The sequence below is a fragment of the Rhipicephalus sanguineus genome, chromosome 6 (assembly GCF_013339695.2).
Source record: "Rhipicephalus sanguineus isolate Rsan-2018 chromosome 6, BIME_Rsan_1.4, whole genome shotgun sequence".
In the NCBI taxonomy this organism is placed as follows: Eukaryota; Metazoa; Arthropoda; class Arachnida; order Ixodida; family Ixodidae; genus Rhipicephalus; species Rhipicephalus sanguineus.
In genome coordinates this window covers 152516698-152539967 of record NC_051181.1, presented here as the reverse complement: position 1 = coordinate 152539967, position 23270 = coordinate 152516698, and the positions used below count along the sequence as shown (strand labels likewise).

At 43.8% G+C, this 23270-nt stretch overlaps 1 protein-coding gene across 2 annotated transcripts; it reads right to left on the bottom strand.

Annotated features, from left to right (window-relative positions):
• Nucleotides 1-2142: 2142 nt before the first annotated feature.
• On the bottom strand, nt 2143-21608 carry LOC119396807 (translation initiation factor eIF-2B subunit delta). Of its 2 annotated transcripts, none has more exons than XM_037664136.2 (14): nt 21536-21608; nt 20986-21044; nt 19182-20291; nt 18014-18056; nt 16932-17159; nt 15927-16047; nt 14987-15101; nt 12893-12969; nt 10536-10638; nt 8140-8267; nt 4492-4583; nt 4279-4364; nt 3402-3582; nt 2143-2544 (listed from the first exon to the last, which is right to left on the bottom strand). In XM_037664136.2, exons 2-14 carry the CDS (start codon nt 20995-20997, stop codon nt 2342-2344), a joined length of 2499 nt encoding a protein of 832 aa, XP_037520064.1. In that variant the 5' UTR covers nt 20998-21044; nt 21536-21608; the 3' UTR covers nt 2143-2341. The 2 variants fall into 2 exon arrangements, with proteins under 2 accessions (XP_037520064.1, XP_049273204.1); XM_049417247.1 differs by having other exon boundaries at nt 20986-21039; nt 21532-21599.
• Nucleotides 21609-23270: the final 1662 nt, after the last annotated feature.

The following is a 23270-nucleotide window of genomic DNA, read 5'->3' as shown; positions in this document are numbered from 1 at the left end:
CGTGTACCACGAACGCTAAGCGACGTCTGTGTTGACAAAAAACGCTGATTGCAGGCAGCCATCACTTTCCACAGCGGTGCGAAACACGCCTATACTGGACTACTTTGGATAGGAGCACTTGTACAGAAGCTCCGCCCCTGTAGCTTTTCCTTCATTGCCAAGAAATGTTGTCTGCGAGTGTATCGAAAAAAAGGTCGCAGTTTCACCGCAAGGGCGAAGCAATGAATGCGACAGCAACAAATTGTAGTGTTACACGAAGTGAGGCTGGCAGCTAACTGTTTTGTATCCGATCTCGCGTAACTACAAAACGCTAGTTTCAGAGAATACGGCCGCTCCAGGGAGAGATGCTCTCCGCATAGTCACTTCGCGTTGAGAGCGCAGCACGTAGAAGGGTATACGAGCCGCCCGCTTTGATGGCTTTCGAGATAGCGCGCGCGCCAGCGATCGCGACCGCGCCCTTAGATTCAATGTTCAAAGTGACTGCTCGCGCGACAACCCCCCCCCTTCCGCCCCCCCACCTCGCGTCTTTTCATGGTCGTTAAATACGGGCGGGGCGTTTCCTGTCTGCTTCGACGGCAGGCCTCCCAAGCGGGGTGATGTTATCGCATGCACCCTCCGAACGACGGAAATGGGCCGGCTCGTTTGATCTTTGCTTCGGCCGCGTTCGTCGCCCCCGCTCGCTCGCTTTTACCCGCGGTAGAACATACAATGCACGAGGGGATATTATCAATTTGGACTTCATACCAGAAGGACATGACGGCGACGGCAAAAACACGTAGAGACTTTCATGTAATTGCTATCGCAATAAAATGGGAAATTAGACAAAGGTCACGTCAATGCACGGAACAAATAGAATATAGAAAAGTTTAATGTGATATATGATGGCTGAATATTAGATTATATACAAGCACAGGGTGGGCTCAGACAGGGCAGATGAAACATGAGTAGTGACCTTTGGGAGAGGCCTTTGCCTCGTGACATGATGGCTGTGCTTCAAATGTCCAATTAAAGGGCACTAAACAATAACATCAAGCAAGACATCTAGAATTAAGATTGCCATAAAATGGCAAAATGCTAAAGTCAGCAACTTTACTGCAGAAAATCACAGTGCGGGAAAGATAAGGAATCAAGATTTACGGCTCGGCACAGTAGAATGTGCAACAACGCCTCTGCAACTTGTACTGCACAAGGTGGTGTGTGATAACCATCACATTCACAATTTTTTACTTTGTGTTACACAACAAGTTTCCAACTCAATCTCACTGAATATTTTTTAAAGGTAATGTACAAGAGCGTTACTTTGTCAAACACAATGCAAGCTTTGACCTTGTCTGTATTGCTGTAACTAAATTTATGCATAATGCAATGCACTGCTGCTCATTTAAAAGCGAGGACTCCTGTCGAGCAGTATTGCACTGAATCTTTCTCTCGTATCATTAATTGTGTCCCTCCCCACAGGAGCATGGTGTAAAGCTTGCACAAAAGCACGCACACACTGCGCATGACAGGAAGTAATGCATAAATACGGCGGTTGTCATCACCCAACCCTTGTGAATCGGCACGTATTTTCCCGCAAGCAACTAGGTACACCCCCAGCAAAAGTTTATGGGACGCGAAATTTTCGGGAAAACTATATTCCTACTTTGTATGAAAACATAGCCTCCAAATAAATGTTCCAGCCTGTAGTGGTTATTGTGACCTATACAACCACATACAAGATTAGAAGCGTCGTGCGTTAACAGAACCAAAATGCGCATCTGAAGCCCAAATTTTGTAAACTGTTGTTGGAGGGTGCACATCTGGTCTATTCAAGTACTCTCAATGTACTTCATAGTACTGCATCTTTGTTTCCTTGCTAAGGAATGATACTTATAATAGATTGTAGTACGTAGTGCAAACACTCAAAACAGCCCTGGCTCCCTGATAGTGAATGCCTACTTTAACTATCAAGCGCTCTAGACTTGCTTGAATACAGAACTTATCCCAGATGTTTGCCACGAACTCATTTCTTTCAACTTTCAGAGGAGCGCTGGACTGCAACACCACTCTAAGTAGTCTTCACAAGCAGCGCCGGCCCTGTGAAAGGCATTCAGGTCAGGAATGACACCACCTAGAAAAAGAAACTAACTGTGTAAACCCTAGTCACTGTCATTTACTATATTTTATTACAAAAGAAAAACAAAACAATCAAGATCACTTCATACAGCATAATTAAGGAGTCCTCCCACCTCATCAGTCAGACTGCTGGAAAGCTCCCGAGTTAATGTGAGCTAATTCCACGAGCCTGCCGTAGGTTTTGAACACTGTAATATCCTGAAACGAGGATTATCCTAAAGGAGTTCTACTGGTAGACTGCGTTCCGCATCCGTAACACGACAGGCACTGAGGTGCAGGGAAGTATGCCTTTCTCGGTGATTACCATGTCCACAAACTGGGGTGCCGTAACGTCATACATGAGGTTAAGAAAGCTGAGTGACGGCAAGTCCTTCAGGCCGTCGGTCTTGACGCTAGCAGGCAGACTCGACTCAAGCTGAGAAGTTGGCCCTGCAATGGAAAAAAAAATATATCACACACAGTTAAGCGACACCTTCCCATAGCAGAAACAGTTATGAATCTTCTTCTATGCTTTATCAATCTTTTGACATTAGATTACTAGCAAACAACCTCTGATAAAATCGCTGAAGAGAAAACCAGAGACGACTGTAGACGTGACAATGAAAATCACAGACAGGATCATCAAGTTCGTTTGGTGATCCCAGCCAATGTGAGGCCATCTGGAGACTAGTAAATTTACAAGAGCCTCAGGAATAAAAAGAAAAAAAAAATGATGGCTGACTCCTCTTTCATAAGAATCATTCGTGACATATTACACGAAAGTGAAAAATGCCTCCATAGAAGTATAGTCGCAACTATGTTGGACATTAAGAAATACAATTCATGCAGTGTGCATCTTTTAGGGCAATTACACAATATCTAAAGAATCACTACCTACGCAAATATCAAATATCATTTGCATATTTCACACATACAGTGGACACATCTCTGGACTGAAGATGTAGAATAAAGATGAAGAATATATGTAGCATTCACCAGAAAGTGTTGCCCCAGCTGGAGAAAGAACGCTCCCTAAAAGAATGCAACCAAGATCTCCTATGCACAAGCTTTCTCTTAAAGTAACAATGATCGTGTTTTCAAGAACATGAGGTCAGACCAGTAAATGAGTCAAATTTATCAAAGCAGGGTACATGCAACTGGCTTTACAGTGCAAATTAAGAAACGTTGGACTCAGCTTCACTAACGAGGCGAATGCTTTCTTATCTTAGAAAGCACTCAACACCAATGGTGCATCAAACCCCAAAGGATAAACTCAGACAATGATTTTGGCACAAATGTTTTCTCACCCAGTTCATTGAGCGCAAAGGAATCGGTGATGACCCTGTCAGAAAACTTGTATGTTTCGCAGCACACCAACACAGGTACATTCCTCGATTTGGCAACTAGAGCTATTTGGGAGGTGCCTATGTGGCCCATGACATAACCGTTGGCCAAGAGAGTGCTGGCTCCGAGCACGACTTTTGTCACCTGGAAGAATGTAAAAAGCATTTGATTAATGGCAACACCTCATCTTGCCAGTTCAGCTACAGGCCACAGATGCCTTATTACCAATGCTAAGGCACTGAAACATGCCACGGTCACAAGTGCAAAGCCTTGTGAGTGCTTAGTCACGGAGGACACACAAGGTAAGACCTGGATGCCAGTAAGTGACAAGCAATATGCTATGACAATAGAAGCCGTTAACAAAAAAAGCATGAGAACTATGCTGGACAGAAATATCTTTTCATTTTAGTTTCAAAGCAAGGCAGCAAATGTGTTCAAGAACGATTAGTTCTGAAATTATGACTTTCATTGGACATATGGAAACAAATTAAGGAAGAATTAGATTGTGTGAGATGCCGGAAGTGGTTGGTCATTGACGGGTGGTTTCTTTGCACATTGATTGATAGTGTGGCAATCAGAGACACCAGTGTGAAGTTTTTTACAAGCATTTTAAGCGTTCTAGCATTGGAAAAGATGGTCCAGCTAAATTAGTATTCCATATAAAACTTGGTAATTCTTAAAATATGTACATTCATACTACAGATGAAAAAAATGGCAATGAAGACCAAAACAAGTGTGACGGAACTCCTAAAAACCTTTTTCACCAGTGGTGTTCGTTAAAATTGTCAATGGAGCCAATATCGTTTTTTCTAACCATAAACCAACTAGTGTGAAACCTACCTCCTTCATTATATAAGATACAGCAGTTATAAGGACGTAAGTACAGTTGATTCCGATATTGGACAAGTACTCCAACATTTCTCGACCTGCAGGAAAGAAAACTGTAGTAAGACACTGCTTTGTCTGGAACACAGCAATGGAAACAAGAAAATAAGGAAAACATAAGCAATGAACAAAGACTGCAGGGGTTATAAGATAATGTTGCAAACCTACCTCGAAATTGTGGCCGGCTGTCAACAACAATGACCCTGAAGCTTTTCCCGGACTCGTGTGCCACCTTGAGGACACTCTTGACCAGTGATGAGCTGCATTTAAAGATAGAATCACGGATTATAACAAAGATGAAATGAAAAAGAAAGCAGTGATAAGTATATCACCAATAACTTGCAGTATATTCAGCGATGTACGACAGACTAACCCAAATCGGAAGAGAAAACAATTAACCAACAATATAACCAACAAACACAACTGTAACTATAGAAGTACAGTCGAGCCCGACTATATCGAACCCGTTTATATCAAATTATCCCGTATATCAAACAATTTCTAAACACGTTAAATTTACATTGAGAATATATAGCAAAAGTTACTGTTACATCGAACGAAAATAGCAACGACAACCGATATATCAAACTCCATGTGCCTCAAAAGTGCCCCAGCAAGTTGGCTTTCCCTCGCGGTTGCGGGGAAAACTGCCGGCGCCACCCTAGAAAAAGTGGTTTAGACCCAGCTGTGCACGGGCGAACACCCCCCTGCACAAAATGATCCTGGCCTGCTCGCAGCGCCTACAGCCAATCAGGGGCCGCCATGCTTTCTCCGAGGTGCGGAGGTGGTACAAGTGAGCGCCATTTTTTCTTTCTTTATGCTTGCGTGCCTACTGCTGCCTCTTTTCCTCGAGTCCTCATTCAGCGTGGTCCGTGCTGGTGGTGTTGCCTGTTGGCGCTCTGTGAACTTGCTTAGCGCACTGTCGTCATGGCATGTGCAAAGAGGCAGAATTTGCCGTTCGCCGCGAAACTCGGAATCATAAATCGAGTCGAGCGCGGTGAGAAGTCCGACGTCGCCGCCGCGTATGGATCGACATTCGACGAGTTCGTCAGTGCGGACGATGATGTCGCCATCATGGACCAGCTACAAGATGAGGACTACATTGCAGATGTCGTGCCGACCACGAGCCAAAGCGACAGCAATAAGGAAATTGACGATGGCCCGTTGCCTACACCCTCCAAAGTGATTAGTGCACTTGCGTTGGTCCGGTGCTATTGCGTGAATATGAAAGGCTGCTCCGACTCGTTGGACAATGTGGAGGCGTGCGTGCTGTCGCAGGCAGCGAAGTCGTTCAAACAGAAGAAAATCCAGGACTATTTTGTTCCAAAGTAGGGCACGCAAGTAAGCCACCATATTAATAAAGTACTTTTCTTATTGGTATGCGCCTTTGTGTCATCAAATCCTACAACGAGCCTATATCAAATTATGCCATATCGAAGTCGTTGAAACAGAAGAAAATCTAGGACTATTTTGTTTCAAAGTAGGGCACGCAAGTAAGCCACCATATTAATAAAGTACTTTTCTTATTGGTATGTGCATATGTGTCATCAAATCCTATAGCAGGCATATATCGAATTATCCCATATATCGAACTAATAAACGTTTTTTGGCGAGTTCGATATACCCGGGTTCGACTGTACAACATGAGCCCCATCTCTTTTTTTCACACTTCACCAGCTTGAGGAAATGCTTGACATTATTGCAAGCGCACCCAGAATATCCTATATTTATTCAGGTCTCCCACGTCAAAATGTGGCAAGCTCAACCATCAGGTGACTGTGCTTTGCAGAAAAGCCAATCTCTCAAATAGCACGAGTTCACCAACACAGCAACTCCAAGCAGAAACGAAAGGTAGTGAGAATGGTATCAAAAGGATCCAATTAGACTGTAGAGTCCTACAGCAATGACTCTGACATCTAGATGCAATTGATTGATTGATACACTACAGAAATGCTTGCCCACGAAGCACCAGCACACCGTCAAAGCCATGCCGATGAATGCATGGCCAGCTCCTCAGTACAGTGCGTGTCAGTTTTAGAACGTTTTAGCACAGTGCAATGTTACCATGAGCGACGTCGTGAAGCGCATACGCACAGCAGTATAACGAATTGCCCGTTGCCCAACAGAGACATTGCCTATGTTGTGCACGCAAACACAGCCTATACCGTGTGTCCTCACTTGAAGTTATAATTAGGCTTGCGCAAATATTTTTTTTCATACAAAATGAAGTTGTTGTGAATGGCAATTACCGGTAGTGTCGAATAATTTCAAAACAAATTCAAACAGTAGCACGATTTAAACAGCAGTAGGGTGCAAGATATAAGCTGCAAAATACGTTATGTTTTGAAATATGCCATACTTAGAGCCTGTATAAGCTGTATAACATGCTTTTAGACTTTACAAGAGAATTCACTGGGGTGCGAGGGCTCCGTACACATAACCTTGAAGTGTGGCTTCACGACAGTGCCGATTTCCCTGAATAGGCGGTTTCGCACCATAACAGCCCCAAGCTGCAGTGAAACTACCTTCTCAGGTGGGTTGCATGTGGTAAAATACGTCTTGTTGGTTTCAAACACTTTGAAATTTCAGAAATTCGCGTCAAAGTGAATTCGAACATTGTAATACTCATTCGAATATTCTAACCACTCAGTTATTCATACAGGCCTAATTGTAATGATGTCATTACTTCGATCATGCAGTTGTCAAAAGCCAACCCTCACTTTGTGGTCGTGGTTTTGTTATATCCTGGCAAATGCTGTGCTTTACAATGCAGTCAGAAAATATTAGTATGCCAAAGAGAAGTACTGATAGAGTGACGTACGAGGGTCTTTCTTAAATAGTTTTTAACAGTTTCTTAGGAAGAAAAGGTGATGTGCTCTATTTACCCTATTCCATTGTGCACTGTTTTTCTTCCAAGAAAATGTGTCTGAGAATAAGCAGGTTGTTAAGACCAGATACCATATGACATTTAAGGTGCTGGAAACAGCAATCCTCCAGAACCAGCGTCTTCACCGCTGTCAACACAGGATGGAGACAGAATAAGGGCTTGAGCATTTTAGCCACACTGGTGGATGCGTTTTCTTTACAAAAAATCATTCAAAAGTTAGTCTAGATGCTAACTTAATGGCAATTGTTGCCATTGTGCACTTCTGCCATTCCAGAGACTCCACACAATGCAGGACAAAGCAGCTGGTCTAGATGTGAGCCACACTCTCATTCACGATTGCTGCGGAGTCATTCAAGAAATTATGGATGTTATGGATATCATTCAAGTACAACATGTATGACACACTGTGGTCTATAAACAGTAACAGAGTTGCCCGAGAGAAATAATGATGGACAATACATGTGAATAAACCTAAAATCTGTGAAGGTAAGCTCAGTTTATAGTTTTTTTTCTTCATAATCACAAAAACCATGTGCACTCACAAATTTCAGTGTGCAGTATAATTGGGCACACATGAGTTCATTATTTCGGATCTACAAAAAGCAGATGTGCATTAGATTCGGGGACAATTTAGAATTGAGTAATTAACAACATTATAAGAAGATAGTCAAACTTAGTAAACAATGAACAGCAGTCATCTTTCCTACCGAGAAGCTTTCGCAAGGTAGTTCTGCCAAAAAAACGTGCAGTGAGCGTGTTCATAAATCCACTTAATTAACAGAGCACCGTCTATAAGTATTTACTAACTGCCATTTCTAAAACCATAAGAAATATCAATTTGGCACAAAATGTCTATCATATGTCTATCATCAGAACAAATATAAGAAAACTGATATATCAGAAATTTTAGGGAAAGAAGATAGCTTTACCAGCAATAAGTCAAAATGACGTCTTCGTCCTTGATCTTTTGCTGGGCCTCCACCGTAATCTGACGCTTTGCCAGACACACTTCTTCATACACAAATTTCTCAATCCATTCCACTAGACTGCCTTTCACCTGAAAAATAAAAGTAGACGAAAAAAGGCTGTTGTAAGACAGAATACAAACAGGTATCCCATCCGTTAGCATGTTAATGTTATCATTTCCCACCCCTTATTAATCACATGTGAACAAAAAGAAAAGGTTGCATATTTTTCACACTTCTGATTTACATTCGAAAAGGAATCCCATCTCTGCTGACTAACTCTTCACTTAAAAACCATAGTGAGTAGTGCAATAAGACAGGACAACAGAAAGGAATAACTCGCCCACCATTCAACTTTTTAAAAACCATCCCTGGGAACTAAAAATCAAAAAAAGAATTCTCAGAAAGACAAAAACATTTTTCAGCTCTCTAGCTGAGAAATGAAAATTCAAGATTGGCCCTACAATAAACATTTAATTGCTATATGATATGTGCGGAAGCACATATTCATCATTCATTCCTAAATAACACAACTAATAGCACAACTCATTCCCAAATACGAGTAAACCGCGAAATGCCGGTGTAAAACATTTTTTTCCATAAAAGCTGAGCATGTCTGGAAAAATACTACCATGATGAACAATGACCAACAATAAAGTCTACTAAAGAGAGATATTGACAGCAATATGCACTAAAGCTGCAAAAGCCATTCGTTAGTGCACACAGCATATATCACAAGTGCTAATGACACGTATTCAATGCCAGAAGCACAATTTTTACCTAAACTGCAACGTGAAGAGTACAACTGCTCTCTCAATTACAAAGAGCAATCAAATGCTTCCACTTACAGCATGAGTACCTACTCTCATAAAAGATTTTGATGCATCTACCCTTAAATTTACAGCACAGAAAGCTTGACACTTGGCTCTAAGTTCAGTTCGGCTTGTGGCATTCACGCCAGAGCAAACATCGCTGACAAAGACTGATCTACGTGACAGCAATGTTTTCACGTGTTGCACGACTAGTAGATTGTAGTCCAGTTGTCAAGATTGACAACGTCAAGAAAAGAAGAAGAGGAAGAAGGTATTTGGAACAGATAATTTCAAGGCTGGAGTGAAAAGAGAAAAAGGAAGAAGAGAAAAAGAGCGCGCAGGGGTCACCAGATTGGAACAAGGGGGTGCACGCAGTGAAGAACGTGAGAGCCGGGACACAGCGTTCGAGAAGTGGACAGCTGCGGAGCTTCTGGCTGGGTCTCGCCCAGTTTCCCGCCCGAGCACCGGTCTCGGTGAGCAACTCAAGGAACTACTGACGACCCTGGGCTGCAGTGTATTCCGCCCAAGCACCTGCCTCGGCGAGCAACTTGCGGTACTACCGCTGCAGTGGTTCCTTCAACATTTACGCCACCGTTGAGCATGAATACGGCGTGTCGTGATTCAGCTTGAGAGGGACTCGCAACGAACCGGAGGTCACGGCGGAACCGTAAGCACGATAACTAGTGAGACGCGAACGGTAGCGGACGTCGAAACGCGAGACATTAAGACATTTCTTTTTCTTTGTTTCTCCAAGTGTGCGTGTTTTTGTTGTTGTTTTGTCTTGTTATTTTTCTGGGAATGAAGTGGGAGTTTTGTTTGATACCATCGGCCTCTGTAATTCATTTCGTACAGCCCGACGAGCGAACCAGGCACCAGCATACGCGTGACACCTGTATTCCCATGAAAAAAATTCAGGAGCCGTACCGAAAAAATGGGGCAAGCTAAGATTGGCGCGCGCGCGCGCGTGCATGTGTGCATGCGTACTACTTTTCTTGTCTGTCTACCTATCGGATTGCACAATGTTCCCTCCTATCTGTTTCCTTCCTCCAGACCGGAAATCGGACAGTCATCCACGTGCTTAGCAGCACTACACTTCAGCTGCTACAGGCAACAACAACCATCATGCGTTCATATCCATGCAACAATGAGGTGTGGCAAGGTAAAATGACAAGTCACCTCGATAACACAGATAAAAGATAAGATTGTCGTATCAAAAACGGCTGATCGTTTACAAGCCCATGAGTGAGAAAGCATAAATCATTGGAAAACGGTGCAATCAAATACGTATGTGACCGGCGCATTTTTGCAGGCCACGTTTCTCTGCGCTCGCAGGTGCCGAGTTTTGCGGTCACACAACATCGACACTTGTGAGGCAATACAAGCTTCGCTTGAAAACTATGTTTTATTGTGGTTTACAGCAACCAGACTACTAGAAGCTTTTAGGACTATTTAACACAAAGTAAATATGGCTTTTGCCGCACATGTTCAGTTATGACAGCACAAACTTGCAATTTTTCGAGACAATGGTGAGAATGGTGACCTCCTTACCTTTTCCACCTGCTCTGAATCTTGAATTTCAGAGATTTGGGCCTTCAGAAATGTCATTGCGTTCTGCATGCTCATGCTCAGAGGTCTGGATTTATTTAGAAACCTGCGTAAAATAATTTTTTTAAATACACGTACAACACAGTGTAAGGTGAAACAGCTCTACTGGGCTTTCCACTCAAAGCTGTTTCTGGTTTATCAAGCACTCACTCTATCCTGATAGAAGTGTACAGTAAAAGCTTGTTAATTCGACACCCGTTAATTTGGAAATTCGGATAATTCAGACGGCTCTATTGGTCCCGGCCAAAGTGCATGTTAATCTATGGGACCAAACCTTCGTTAATTCGTCAGAATTGGGCTCCGCACCGCTTAATTCGGACAAATGCTGACGGCTGCCGCTACAAAAAAGTGTGGTAAAGCATCGCTGGCACCACTGGAGCGAAACCGAAACCTGAGTGACATCGCCATCGTCATCAACTAGTGGGGGCGATCGCAGCGTCACCGAATGTCGGCGTCTTCTTTCTTCACTCCAATGCGCCTCCGACGCCATTTTCCCTTGTGTTGTGTCGGCACCGTCTCTTCTTGCGGAGTTCTCTTATTTTTCCCCGTTGTGACCGTGTTTACATGTGAGGCCCGAGCATGCGGCAGTAGCTGACGATGGCATCGACGAGTTATCAGCTGAGTCCACCGACGATGACTGTCCAACCTTCGATGCTGTCCTTCCCACAAATATGACCCTTCAGGACTACATCGCGATTGATGATTGTGTCGCCACGACTGGTCTCCTGCCCGATCAAGAAATTATTAATGATGTCGTGACCTCATCGTCGCACCTCACGGGAAGTCTCGGAGGCGCTTTTGATATTAGAGGACGTTTGCCTGAGCACTTGCAACAGTTTGCGTGCTGTTGGCCGTTTGGAAGAGTTAAGAAAAATTGTAATGTCAGCCGGAATCTGCGCGAAAACGCACACGACCATTACAAAATACTTCAGCAAATAAAGGTATGCCTCTGCAACTTGATTTTAATGTTGTTTTTCCTGTTTATCCGTTAATTCGGCATTCGGTTAATTCGGACATTTTTTCCGGTCCCATGAAATCCGAATTAACGAGCTTTTACTGTACTTTTCTTTATGACGCTAGCACCTCGTGACACTGTGTTTTTGAAGGAGAATACTGTAATTTGCCCACAAGCGACTGGAAGTTGAGTGATGGCTAGAATTGGATGGAACCCCAATAAAAAATAAAAACTCATGTAAACAGGAGGTACTGATTCAAGTTAAGAGTTGCGCAGGATACGTATGACATCAGAGCATAATCTTATTTAAGATGATTGCCAATCAACTACCAGGATAATTAATGAAAATTAACTGAATGACTTCATGGAAAGAACAGACGGTTTTCATGTGAACAGATGGGATCGTTGCGGCTGCTGGCGGAGCAGATCTCAACCACAGGCTTCTTTCTACGTGGCCTCTGCGGCCTGCATCAGTAGCAAGACGGGGCACAGCCAGAGCTCATTGCAAAGCCCACGCAGAATTAAGCGCAGCTCAACTCGTCGAGTGCACTTAAAATAATTGAATGAGTTCACTGAAAGAGCAGACTGTTTTTGGTGTAGGTATCTGCCATCAAGATGGCACATACCCACAAGAAGAAAAGCCACCACCCCAGCATTGGTTAATCTCAAAGCGAGCTGCGAAAGCGCATTTGCACGCTGATCCGTAAGGTGCCATAGTGAGTGCTACAAGACCGACAAGATCCCTTTCAATATCCCCACCAGAAGTCGGCTTCACCGCAAGGCGAAGGTGTTTCGCTGTCAAGCATATGCAATGTATTGCAGTGAAGCATACCAAGACTAGAAAGGAGCTGCTATCATGTGGCGTTCCTGATTACGCATGCCGTCTCTGGTCACAGCACGAGCACTGAGGTGCCTGATAAGCATACCAGTAGGCTGTCAGAGCTGTTTCTATTTCTATTTTTAGGCTGAAGCATACCAGTAGGTTGTGACAGCTATTTTTATTTCTATTTTTAGGCTTAAGCATACCAGTAGGTTGTCAGCACTATTTCAGATGCTGTGGCAATCTGAGACCTTGCAGGCCAGCAGTAAAAGGCATGCACCTATTTTGGACTGGACTAGCCAATTTTTTTTTTTTTATTATGATCTAGCGGTTTTTAGAGAGTCAGAAAAATTGTACATTGACTGTTTTTGTGTATGCGTTCAAGACCATCAGTTACGGCATGCTTTCTTAAACCGCAGGTGTAGTGTAGGATGTGAAAAGAGGTATGAGCGACTTGCAGAGCATACAAATACTTTGTTACTGCACAGAAATGGAACAGCCGATAAAAGAAAACTTTCTATTTACTCAATATTTTTGTCCAGTCTCTCCCTGAGGTCCTGGGACACCCTCTTGCTGCCATCACAAGTGTAGTCCTCTATCAGCTGCAATTAAAAGAAAATGGAAACATAAGCTGTGACATTAAATTTGCTAAATCGAAATAATTTTCTAAACTGATAGTCATAATGACTGAACTTTAGAACAAAAACTTTCGGAGACATCATTTACACAGCCTACTAGCAGACCTGCCAAGTACTGGGGCACAGAATTAGGAAGACCCTGCCCGGGGGGGGGGGGGGGGGGGGGGCATTTTTTTTTATTTTTTTGAACAAAAAAGCGCAACTTTTTGCTTCAAGGAACTCACTATGCGCTCCTGAGTATGGTTTGCCATCTCGCCAACAATTGCACTTGTCTTGGTTCTCGCACAGCCGTACCGCTTTGCGACATCCGAAGTAGGGAACATCTTTCGTAGCAGGGGACCCACGTGGTCAGAGACGGTCAATGGAAGGTTATGTTCCAGCAGAAACCCAGTGAAGAGACATTCCGCTCGGATCACGTCACTATCAGAGTTCCGCTTTGAAAAAAACTGTCCCAGCTGCTGCTGCTTTTCTTGGCATTGCACGTGACTTACGTGTTTCTTGGATGAAACGTGAGCGACAACGTCGGTTTTGCCTCCGTGAGAAACGCTGATGTCGCAGCCACACACCGCGCAGAACGCAAAATACTTGCCCTTCCTCGATTCCACGATGCAGGGGAATTCGGATGTGTACTGCTTCAAAAACACCTGTAAGTACTGTTTTCGCTCCCGCTCTTTACTAAGAGCCATGGCTGACAGCAAACCAAGACACCAACACCACTGCTCCGAAGCACGCCAACTCAACCGCTAACAAAGCACAACATGGCGAACATCACAAGCTCGATCAACTGAGTGATGGCGATGGCAGTTGGTTTTGATTAGTCTCACCAAAGTTGCCAGACAAACAGTAAATTTTCTGCTAAAAACGGCTAAAAATTTCCGCAAAACTACGTTTTTGCACGCTTCCCGGAAGATTTTTGCGTCAACCGTACAACCGTACAAAGGGGTCAAAATTCGTACATTGTACGGGTAATCCGGAAGACTTGGCAGGTCTGTACTAGTGAACGATAAAAAAAAAAATGAAAAAAGATAAGCTATCAATGCTTTGAAGTGGCAGGCTTAGGCTGTTCAACATACTCAATTTCAATAAGATGCTTTAGCGCTAAAAAATTATGTCATGCAGACAAACTTTTTTTTGATGCATGTGCTTCATGCTGTTTCACACATGCAACACTGCATGCTGAACCAAATCTTTTTCTAACCAATAGCAAAGCACTTCTGTTAAAGCCGGCAGAACTTTTTTGTATCAGTATATATAGCAATGTAAGAGAGGCGGGGGCCGGTTTAGTGTCAATGGTGGAGATGGAGAAGAGTCTTTTGCTTGTAATTTTGAATAAATTGAAACACACTGAACACCATTTTGCTGGACTTGTGCAATTGAACACTGTACGCACTAATTAAGCTTGCTTGCTCACAAATTCACAAGTTTTCATTTTTTATTTCACTGCCCGAGAGAACAATGAAACCTAACATAACGCCTCCTCCCTTTTTGCAAGCTACAAGCATGTGATTTTTTTTTCTTTTTTCTTGTGCACGTCGCAGGAGTCTGTCTTGAATTACCTGTGCCCACCTTGCAACATTGTCACAACAGCAAGTTCTCAGCTACCTGCATTCACTTTGCATCCTGCTGTGATGGAAGACACAACCTTCGCATGTAAAAGCAACGAAAGCGTTACTATTGCTACAAACAACCAGCTTCTGCCCTTTTCTGTCTGTCTGTCTGTCTGTCTCTGTATTTGTGCATGTGTGTTTGTGTTGTGTGTTTAGCCTCTTCTTCTCCTTGTTCTTTTCTTTCATACCTTTCTCTCTCTCTCTTCTTGCAGTAACTGTAAACCTTTCTTTTGGTTAACCCGTTAACCTTCTTCGAGATCTCATTTACCTTTCTGTCTACAGAAAAAGACACAACTAAAGAATTTTAACATTCATCTGCCTTTTCTTTTCCCTGAAACAATACGGCACAGTGTGTGCAAACATCGTTGGCTTACCGATCTGAACGCTGCCAGCATGGCAACACAGCGAGCGTTCGAGCCAATGACAACGCCTTCCGCAATCTGGAGGCCAGTTCGAAACACAGCTGGGTGGATGGAAGAACCAGATAAACTGAAAAACACAGAGAAGCACAACTGTATGTGAATGCCTCTCCAGGACACTCCAGCCATGGCAGGTCCAGCCCACAGCTTTGGCATCCTCATCGCACCTTAGATGTTGTGGAAGCACCACTAAAGTACAGTAAACAACAACACATTGTTACCCCTTGCACAGCACATGGACAAATTCTCACTTGCCTCAACCCCAATACAATGTGTATGCTTCACCACGACACAAAATTGTTTTGCAGTGAAGCCATGACAACTGATCGAAGTAGAATCTCGTTGAACGGAAACCACTTGAAACGGATTGACTGCTGCCAAGTTGGTTGATTTTATGTGCAAATGCTGCACTTTTATACATCTTTCTTAGTAAATGAAACAACTGTTAAATAGAACATAGTTTGCCAGTTCCTCCAGGTTTTGTTCAAGGATATTCTACTGTAGTATATAAAACCAGCTGCCCATTTAAATGTTATTTAAAGGTTGCTAGTGAAAACATTAGATGATTACCACCTTTACACAACTGGAAATATTGCTTCAAAAGTACATACTACTCAGCACAACAAATTTAGAAAATGTGAAGTTTCGCAACAATTATCATTTAACTATACATTTTCAGATATGCGTCATTTGAAATTAATAAATGATGGGTAGGCTTAATTGTTTTGAGTAACAATCTCAAGGGGGGTGCAGGGTGAGGCAAAGTGGTTTTCATACGAGTGAAAAGTTGAACAGTCCAGGTGTTGATGCCTGAGTCTCAACAGCAATAAGTTGAAAGCTCCAGCTTTTAACAGCTAGCTTTCTTCAACCGCAAAGAAAGAGAGGGGCCATATACCCATAAGGCTTCAGGTGGTCCACTGTTCCAGGGTTTTGATGCAGATGAGAGAACAGCCGCAAGACTTCATGCTGCTTGCCTTCAGGTGCTGGCTTTCGGGCAGCCTTCTTTGTGGGAGCCTCTGAGAAATGAAACACGTTTTGCAGTGTCATCATATTTTGACCCCATAAAATGATAAAATGTCGACTAAGCCTGCTTAGTTATGATCCACACACTTTGGAGCATGATAGGAGCAACACTGAGGGAGTAAACTACAAGAGCGCTACATAAGCTTTGTATAACACAAGACAGCAGCAAACTGCTCTGTCATCGTTGTCCTTTGTGCTTCTCACAGTACACAACAAAGTGAAAATTCTGTGACTGCCAAGCCAAGACTAGAACACATTCCAACCATGACAGATGCAAGTATGCTAATACGTCAAATGCTAAACTGCAATCAGCCCATTAGGTTATGTCTATAAGGTTATGCAGTCGGCCCACTATCCAACAACTGCAGTTTAAAGGGCCTCTCTACAAACACTGCTTGAAAAAGAAAGAGGGGATGGGGAGGCTCATTGCAGAATGTGACACGCCCTTTAAGCTTTGGCACCAGGGGAAACATAGGGCCTTGCTGACGCTAACTGAGCCAAAAGGAAACAATGTATCAGTATACAGGAACACTCCCCTCCTTAGTGGCATGGTAACAGGACAGTTCAATTTCAATGAACTCCTCTGATAACAAACTGATTGGTAAAAATTATTTAGGAAAAACACTGCCTAGATGGCACTTTACAGCTTCCAGTGTCAAGGTTAGGCTGAATTAAAAATTGAGCTTGGTGGCCCACAGGTCACCACCCGTCACATAGAGGATGCTTAGCATCCATCCATCCATCCATCCATCCAACCATCCATTTATCCATTTATTCATTTATCTATCCATTCATCCATCCATGTGCAAATGAAATTTGCAGTGGGGCCTGGCTATTTCATAGGATATCGCTGCCAACAAAAAAAAAAAGAAATTACCCTGTGAGTGAGAGCCTTGTTCCTGTTTGCCTTCGCCATCTGCTTTCTTGGCAACTGGGTGATGCAGAGCACCTGCAGCTGCAGCCTGCTTAGCAGTCGTGGGTGCCTGCTCTGCTGCTTTGCTGGGCTTTTCGGTCGCTCCCTGCGCCTTTGCTGCCCGCTGAGCTTCTTGCAATGCTCGCCTCTGGGCTTTCAGCTCTGCCTTGCTTTTCTCACTAACGGCATTTCCTGGAGGGACGCACATTAATCGCATGTGCTTGACTACACTATAGAGAAACCTTTTTGGGACTTGCTGAAAATTACCAATGGTTAGCAACTGATCTTTTGAACAGGTAATCTCTTATTCAAACAAGAAGCAGGTTATATAAATCAAGCGTGTTGGTTACTGGTATAGCTCATAAGTTAAAGTTGCTGTTTTTGAAATTTCAGCCATCTTTACAAAATAAACGTGACTCCAATGTCATTTTGTTTATTCCCAACAATTTCTATCCCATGAAAGTTCATGGAGTTTCCTATTTCTAAGCTTTCAAACACATAATATGCTTTTAAGGCACACAGTTATGTAATGTAAACGTAAAGCAAGTGTACTAATCGGATACGGAGACAGGATTCGACATCTTTGGTAATCTTATTCTACTAAGGGCCATTATTGAAGGACGCGTTCCCGCTACCTTCCACAGTCCTTGAACTATTTTCCTAATGTTTCTCTTCTTTTTTATTGCCTATCCTACATGCAATTCACCTGGCTAACACTTTTTAGTGACAGTTCACACAGGTGCTTGACATTGTGCAATAAATGGAATATTTTCACTCAGCACAGCACACAGTGGTGTGAATAGTTATTTTTATTACTTGAAAACTGTCACAGCCCGTGCACAAGATGCTTGCAAACACAAGCATGAATACAGCAAATTTCATGAACACACAAAAATCTGAAAAAGCATGATGCAAAAAGTGACAGTAACAGTCACAGTCCACAGTACCAGCAACAGTCCACAGTAAGAAGGCTGTTCGATATTGTTGTTCAAAGGCTCCTCATCAATATCATTAGCTTATTTCAATCTGCAAGCGGAAAAACTCACCTTCGGTTTTCTGAGCAGCAAGACGGGCAGCATTCTCAGCTTCCTTGGAGCAACATGAAAAAAAATAATAATAAAAGCAATGAGATGGTCACAGCTAAAGCTCAGGCGCATCACATGATAAGCTCCAGCAGGTTAAAAAAAGCGTGGCCCAATAAATTAAAAATAAGTGGCGACAGTTGCACAAAATCTTTATTTATGTACATAAGCTGCAGCAGCAGGAAAAATGTTTCCCTGCAAATTGTATTCAAAACAGTAAGAGCTATTTATATGCACACTCAGTAGGGTATGAGAGCTGAATAACCCATTAGAACCGAGTGCATAGACGAGGGTCATTCAAGTCAATCCGGGATTTTTTTCTTTCTTGGTTTAAATGGACGCCTAGGCTTAAGGTTTTGTATGCAATAGAGACCGGCATCTGTTTCTTATTACTGGTAGACGGTGCTCATTTCCCGCACCTTTGGATAGACTGTCACTCAAGATGGCGGACAACAAAGTGAACATCTACGTGGAACAGCGTGTTCTGACGAAGCTTTCAGTGAACGGGGGCCTAAAACCTGCTGAAATTTACAGAAGAATTTAGGCTCATTATGGTACTCAGTTGCACTAAGACATTTGAATGGTGTAAGCACTTCAAAGATGGCCGTATCTCCTATTACTCCGTGGTTTGCACAAGAGTTCACGGAAGAAACGGCCAGATTTGATCACAAAGGGTATGGTCTTATTGCAAGAAAATGCACGACCGCATAACGCTCAACGCACATTTTAAACAATGCAAGAGCTTAGCTGGGAGCTATCACCACAACCCCCCTATAGTCCTGACTTAGCACCAAGTGATTTGCACCTGTTTGGGACCCTGAAGGAATTCCTTGGAGGAAAAGATTTTGACACTTTTGAAGTGAAGGATGGTGTCTTACAATGGTTCCGTCGTAACAATAAATCTTTCTATGCCGACGCATTCCAGGCATTAGTTAAACACTGGGATAAGTGTATAACTGTAGCTGGAGGTTATGTAAAAAAATAAATCCACTTACCACACTTTGAAATTTGTTCTTCTGTTTGTTTTTAACAAAAGTCTCGGACTGACTTGAACGACCCTCGTATAATCGCACTGCACATAACTTTCAAAGATTGTTCTAGCAGAAGCAAACACTCGAGGCACAAAACTTACGAAAGCTGCTCTTCTTTCCGCTTTCAGCTGCGCTTTTGTTTTCTCTCCAGCCACACCCTGTGCTGTGTCGTTCGTTGAGGCGTTTTTGGCCGCTGGGCCGTCGATCTCCTTTTTTGGCTGTGCGAAAGGCACTCCACAGGGTTTCACGTCTGCTTGTTTCTGAATGACCTTTGTGGCCTTGTCGTCTGCTTTCTGGGGATGTTTGTCGCCACTTATCACAACGTGATTGTTCACAGCTTTCGCAGCGCCACCACTGTCCTTGTTTTTCTTGCCGGACTTCTTTGAGTCACCACCGTCTCCCGACGGCATTTTGCCACTAGAGTTCTGCAACACGGCACTACCGCTCACACCACTGTCCTTTCCAAAGTCAATCACGCTTGTACCACATATGTCGACCACTATTTCGGGATCAGGGCCGGGCAGCGGCTCCTGCAGAGCACGGACGATTTTCTCGCCGACGGTGGACTCGTCCTTGGGGTTCACGAGGGTGATGCTGATGGAGCTCTTGTCCAGAGATGCTAGGCTCTTCACAATGGCGTCGGACAAGCTGTCCAGGTGATTCTGGGTGAGAGCGTTGGTGGCGGCCGCAGGCTGGGAAGGCTTTGGCGAAGGCGACGCTGCTGCCCCTGCATTCGGGCCTTCGGACGAAAATGCTTTGCCCGCTGGCTTGCTAGAGTGTGGACAGATCAGCTCAAGACAGGTGATTTCCTTGAGATTTCTGAGCTTGCAGCAACCGGATTCGTGCGTTTCGGCAGGCTTGTCCGGCACAGATTCCTCTGCCTGATGCTCAGGCTGCTGCTTGGGCTTCTTCTTTTTCTTCTTCTTCTTCTTTTTCTGACCTGCTGATGCCTGAGCAAGCTGCACTTCCTGAGGTTGATTTGTGATCGGTTGCTGCGGCAGCACTTTGCTGAGCACCACTTTAGCAACTGGCTGTGGGCTGTTCTCGTTTCCTTCCGCACTCTGCTTCTTGGTTACAGTAATCTGTATCGGCTGCGCTTTGGCCTGCTGTAAGCTGGGCTGGCTTTTGTTGGCTTTCAAGCTATCTTTCGACTCTGGGTGAGATTCCTTGCGAGCTGGTTTCTTTTTTTTCTTTTGCTTTGTTCTGGAAAGCTGCAGCAAAGGGTGGATGTTTTTGTGAAACATGCAAACGTATGAAATGTGAGCGTGCAGAAAAAATATGGATAACCTATAACTGAGGGCTGCATTCAGAGAATGCCTGGAACGTTTTTGAGCATTTCATTAACATCGAGACAGGCGCCAACCTGCGCCTCTGATCATGCAGTGAACCATGCAGAAATGACAGGACAATGACATGCCAGAATTTACCTTATGCAGATTTGTGATAGACTTTTTAGGGTATAAACATTGCATTTGTGTGAGCTCTCTTGACAGTTGATGATGCTGATTAGCTGTAATTGTCGGCCAAAAGCAATATTGAACTTGCCATTGAACAGTTTCCTTCTACACGTCTCGCACGTGGAAACTTATATTACGTGACAGCACTAATGCTATATGCAACCAGATCATTATACTTTGGCAAGTGCATTAACTACACGGTGCGCTAGTAAAATTGGGTAAAGTAGAATTTAAAAATCGCATGCTGCAGACATTAAAAAGCACCATTATACAAAACGGTGCATTTGTTGCAACTTAGCATCATACGCATGCCAACACGCACAGCTTGGTTATATGGCTGTATAGTTTGTTAGTGCGAACAGAAACACAGTGCAGCAAGTATAAATGGGTTATTTCATGCGCCAAGCATTAAAATGGCAAGCACGAAAGCGTATGAACGCTAGTTTACCGATGTGTCCATGACTGCCGAGGGGAAAGATAACCCCGACTTGTGAAGATGAAGCTGGACTGTCAAAGAAGTTTCATGCCATGAACGACACACAAACTGCGAGACAATACAACACAAAGCACCCGCAACCCAGCCTAACATGAAAAATTGTGTTACAAAACGTGGAGGCCTGGAAATGACGCCAGGCTTCCCAAATCATGAGGCGACCATATGTCAACTGCACGTCAGAGGCATTTTCGGGTTTGCCAATGCGGTATCACGTTTCCCCGAAGCATCGCCTAAGCAAGCAAAACTCAATTTGTGGACTTCGCCAAGGTTACTTCGAATACGCCGTACAAGCATGTTGTCGGAGCTACCAGCAACACACTGCGTAAATGAGTGTGCCACATGCGAACTTCTAACTAAAGTGCAACCACGCCGTCCTGTAACTGGTACGTAGAATGGCACTGCAGCGGCTAAATAAACGAATGCAAACATAATAAGCTTTTCTTCTGTTGTGAACTAAAACACGGAGCTTTTTAAAGCCTTGTAGGAAAATACGGCAACTCACTGACGTTACTCTTTGAGTATCTTGCAACAGAAGAGATCGGCAACGGCGGCCATTAAAATCGCGTTTATTGGCTACCAATGATGCTTGCTCTGGCTCGCGCGTCCGCAAAATCCACTCGACGATGCGAAACTACAGTAGCGAAACTGCTAAACAGCCTTCTTCCCGACGCCTTTCTTTTACCTTTGTCATGCCGCCGAAGGTGCATATGTGCGGCTTGTGTACGGTTGTTATAATTAAACGCGAAGCATTTCTTGTCGAACCAAAGGTACTTTGATCTATCCATCTATCTATCTACATCTGTTCTCGTGGTCATTTCGCTCATTTCGTTCAGGCAACTATAATTTGGTGCACACGAAAATTCCAAAAGAATCACATGAGTGCATCACGAACAGTGTAATCAGTGAAATGTCATTTATGTACATTATTACATGAATGACAATTAAGGTATCGCCGCACGTGGTGCCGTGGTGGTCATTGCATAACCTTGCTTCTGAACAGGCGTGTGTGACATTACGAGCGTATGCAAGAGCGTATGCGAGTGTGACACATGAAGGACAGTAGCGGGAACAGTGCGCAAAGCCGTGGGACGCAGAAGAACGAACAGCGTTGATTGTCCATCAGCTGCTTCGTCCTATGTCCTTGAGCGCGCTGTTCTCCTGCACGGTTGTACCGACTAGCCCAAGCCTTTATCCATATATGTCACGTATGGCGCAAATGACATGATGCATCCGGGAGTGCTACTGGCCTACTGGTGGCGGAATTTGACAGTATCCAGAATAGCACCCCCGTAGTGAATTAATCAGATCAGACAGTATGCATGATAATGCATGCATACAAGACAAACATGCGGGAATGTGTCGTGGCATGAATGCATGGCGTGAGTGACAAGATGTGATTGCGATTACATTTTTATGGTTGCAAGTGAACCTTCGATATTTTATTTTTTCACCACGATAACGCATTTAATTTATTTTGTGTGCCTCGCTCAAATGAAGTTCGGATTGGGCGATAATTAAAGTATCACACGTAATTATATGCGTCCTCGATATGCGCCATACCTGCCGGCCGCTGTCATGATCGCATAAAATGGGCGTACCACGAAAAAGGGCCGCGGGTTATCCAGGGCCGTACAAAATAGGAACCCTGTGCTTCCTTCGCCATGGCCAGACCCCCATATGTTTCTTTAATTCTATTTTTAGGGGGGGGGGGGAGACTCGGAAGGACCGAAAATTTCCGGACCGACTCACAGCCGACCCTGCATTTATGTGCGCAAACCACAGAAGCGCTTTGATGTTACTGCGACAGCACGGCGACGGCCCAGATTGCACGATTTCACAGGTGCGTTTAGGCGACGCCACCTTCTGTTAATGTTGCCCTTTAGTATCTGTAATAGCCGACTGCACTGCCACAGTAGATTTATAGACCGAAAACGGCTGTTTGCATTCGGAGTCTCCAGTAATTTGAAGTTATTGCACGCAAAACCGAGAAATCATCTCTAAAGCCCGGGATGGCAGTACCGATGAATACAAAATATCGCCTTATGAATATGCATTTTAAAGTGCTAGAAGAAAAAAAGACGGACCAGAGAAGGAAAAAAAAAAAAAGAGGACAATAAGAACGCTGGTCTTCGAATGAACTTACCCCGTGAAAAGTGCGAGGAAAAAGTCCATGCGTAAAATGCCTTAAAATCTGTAAATACGTGTAGTACGGAAGCGTTTGTCGCGAAATGCTAATA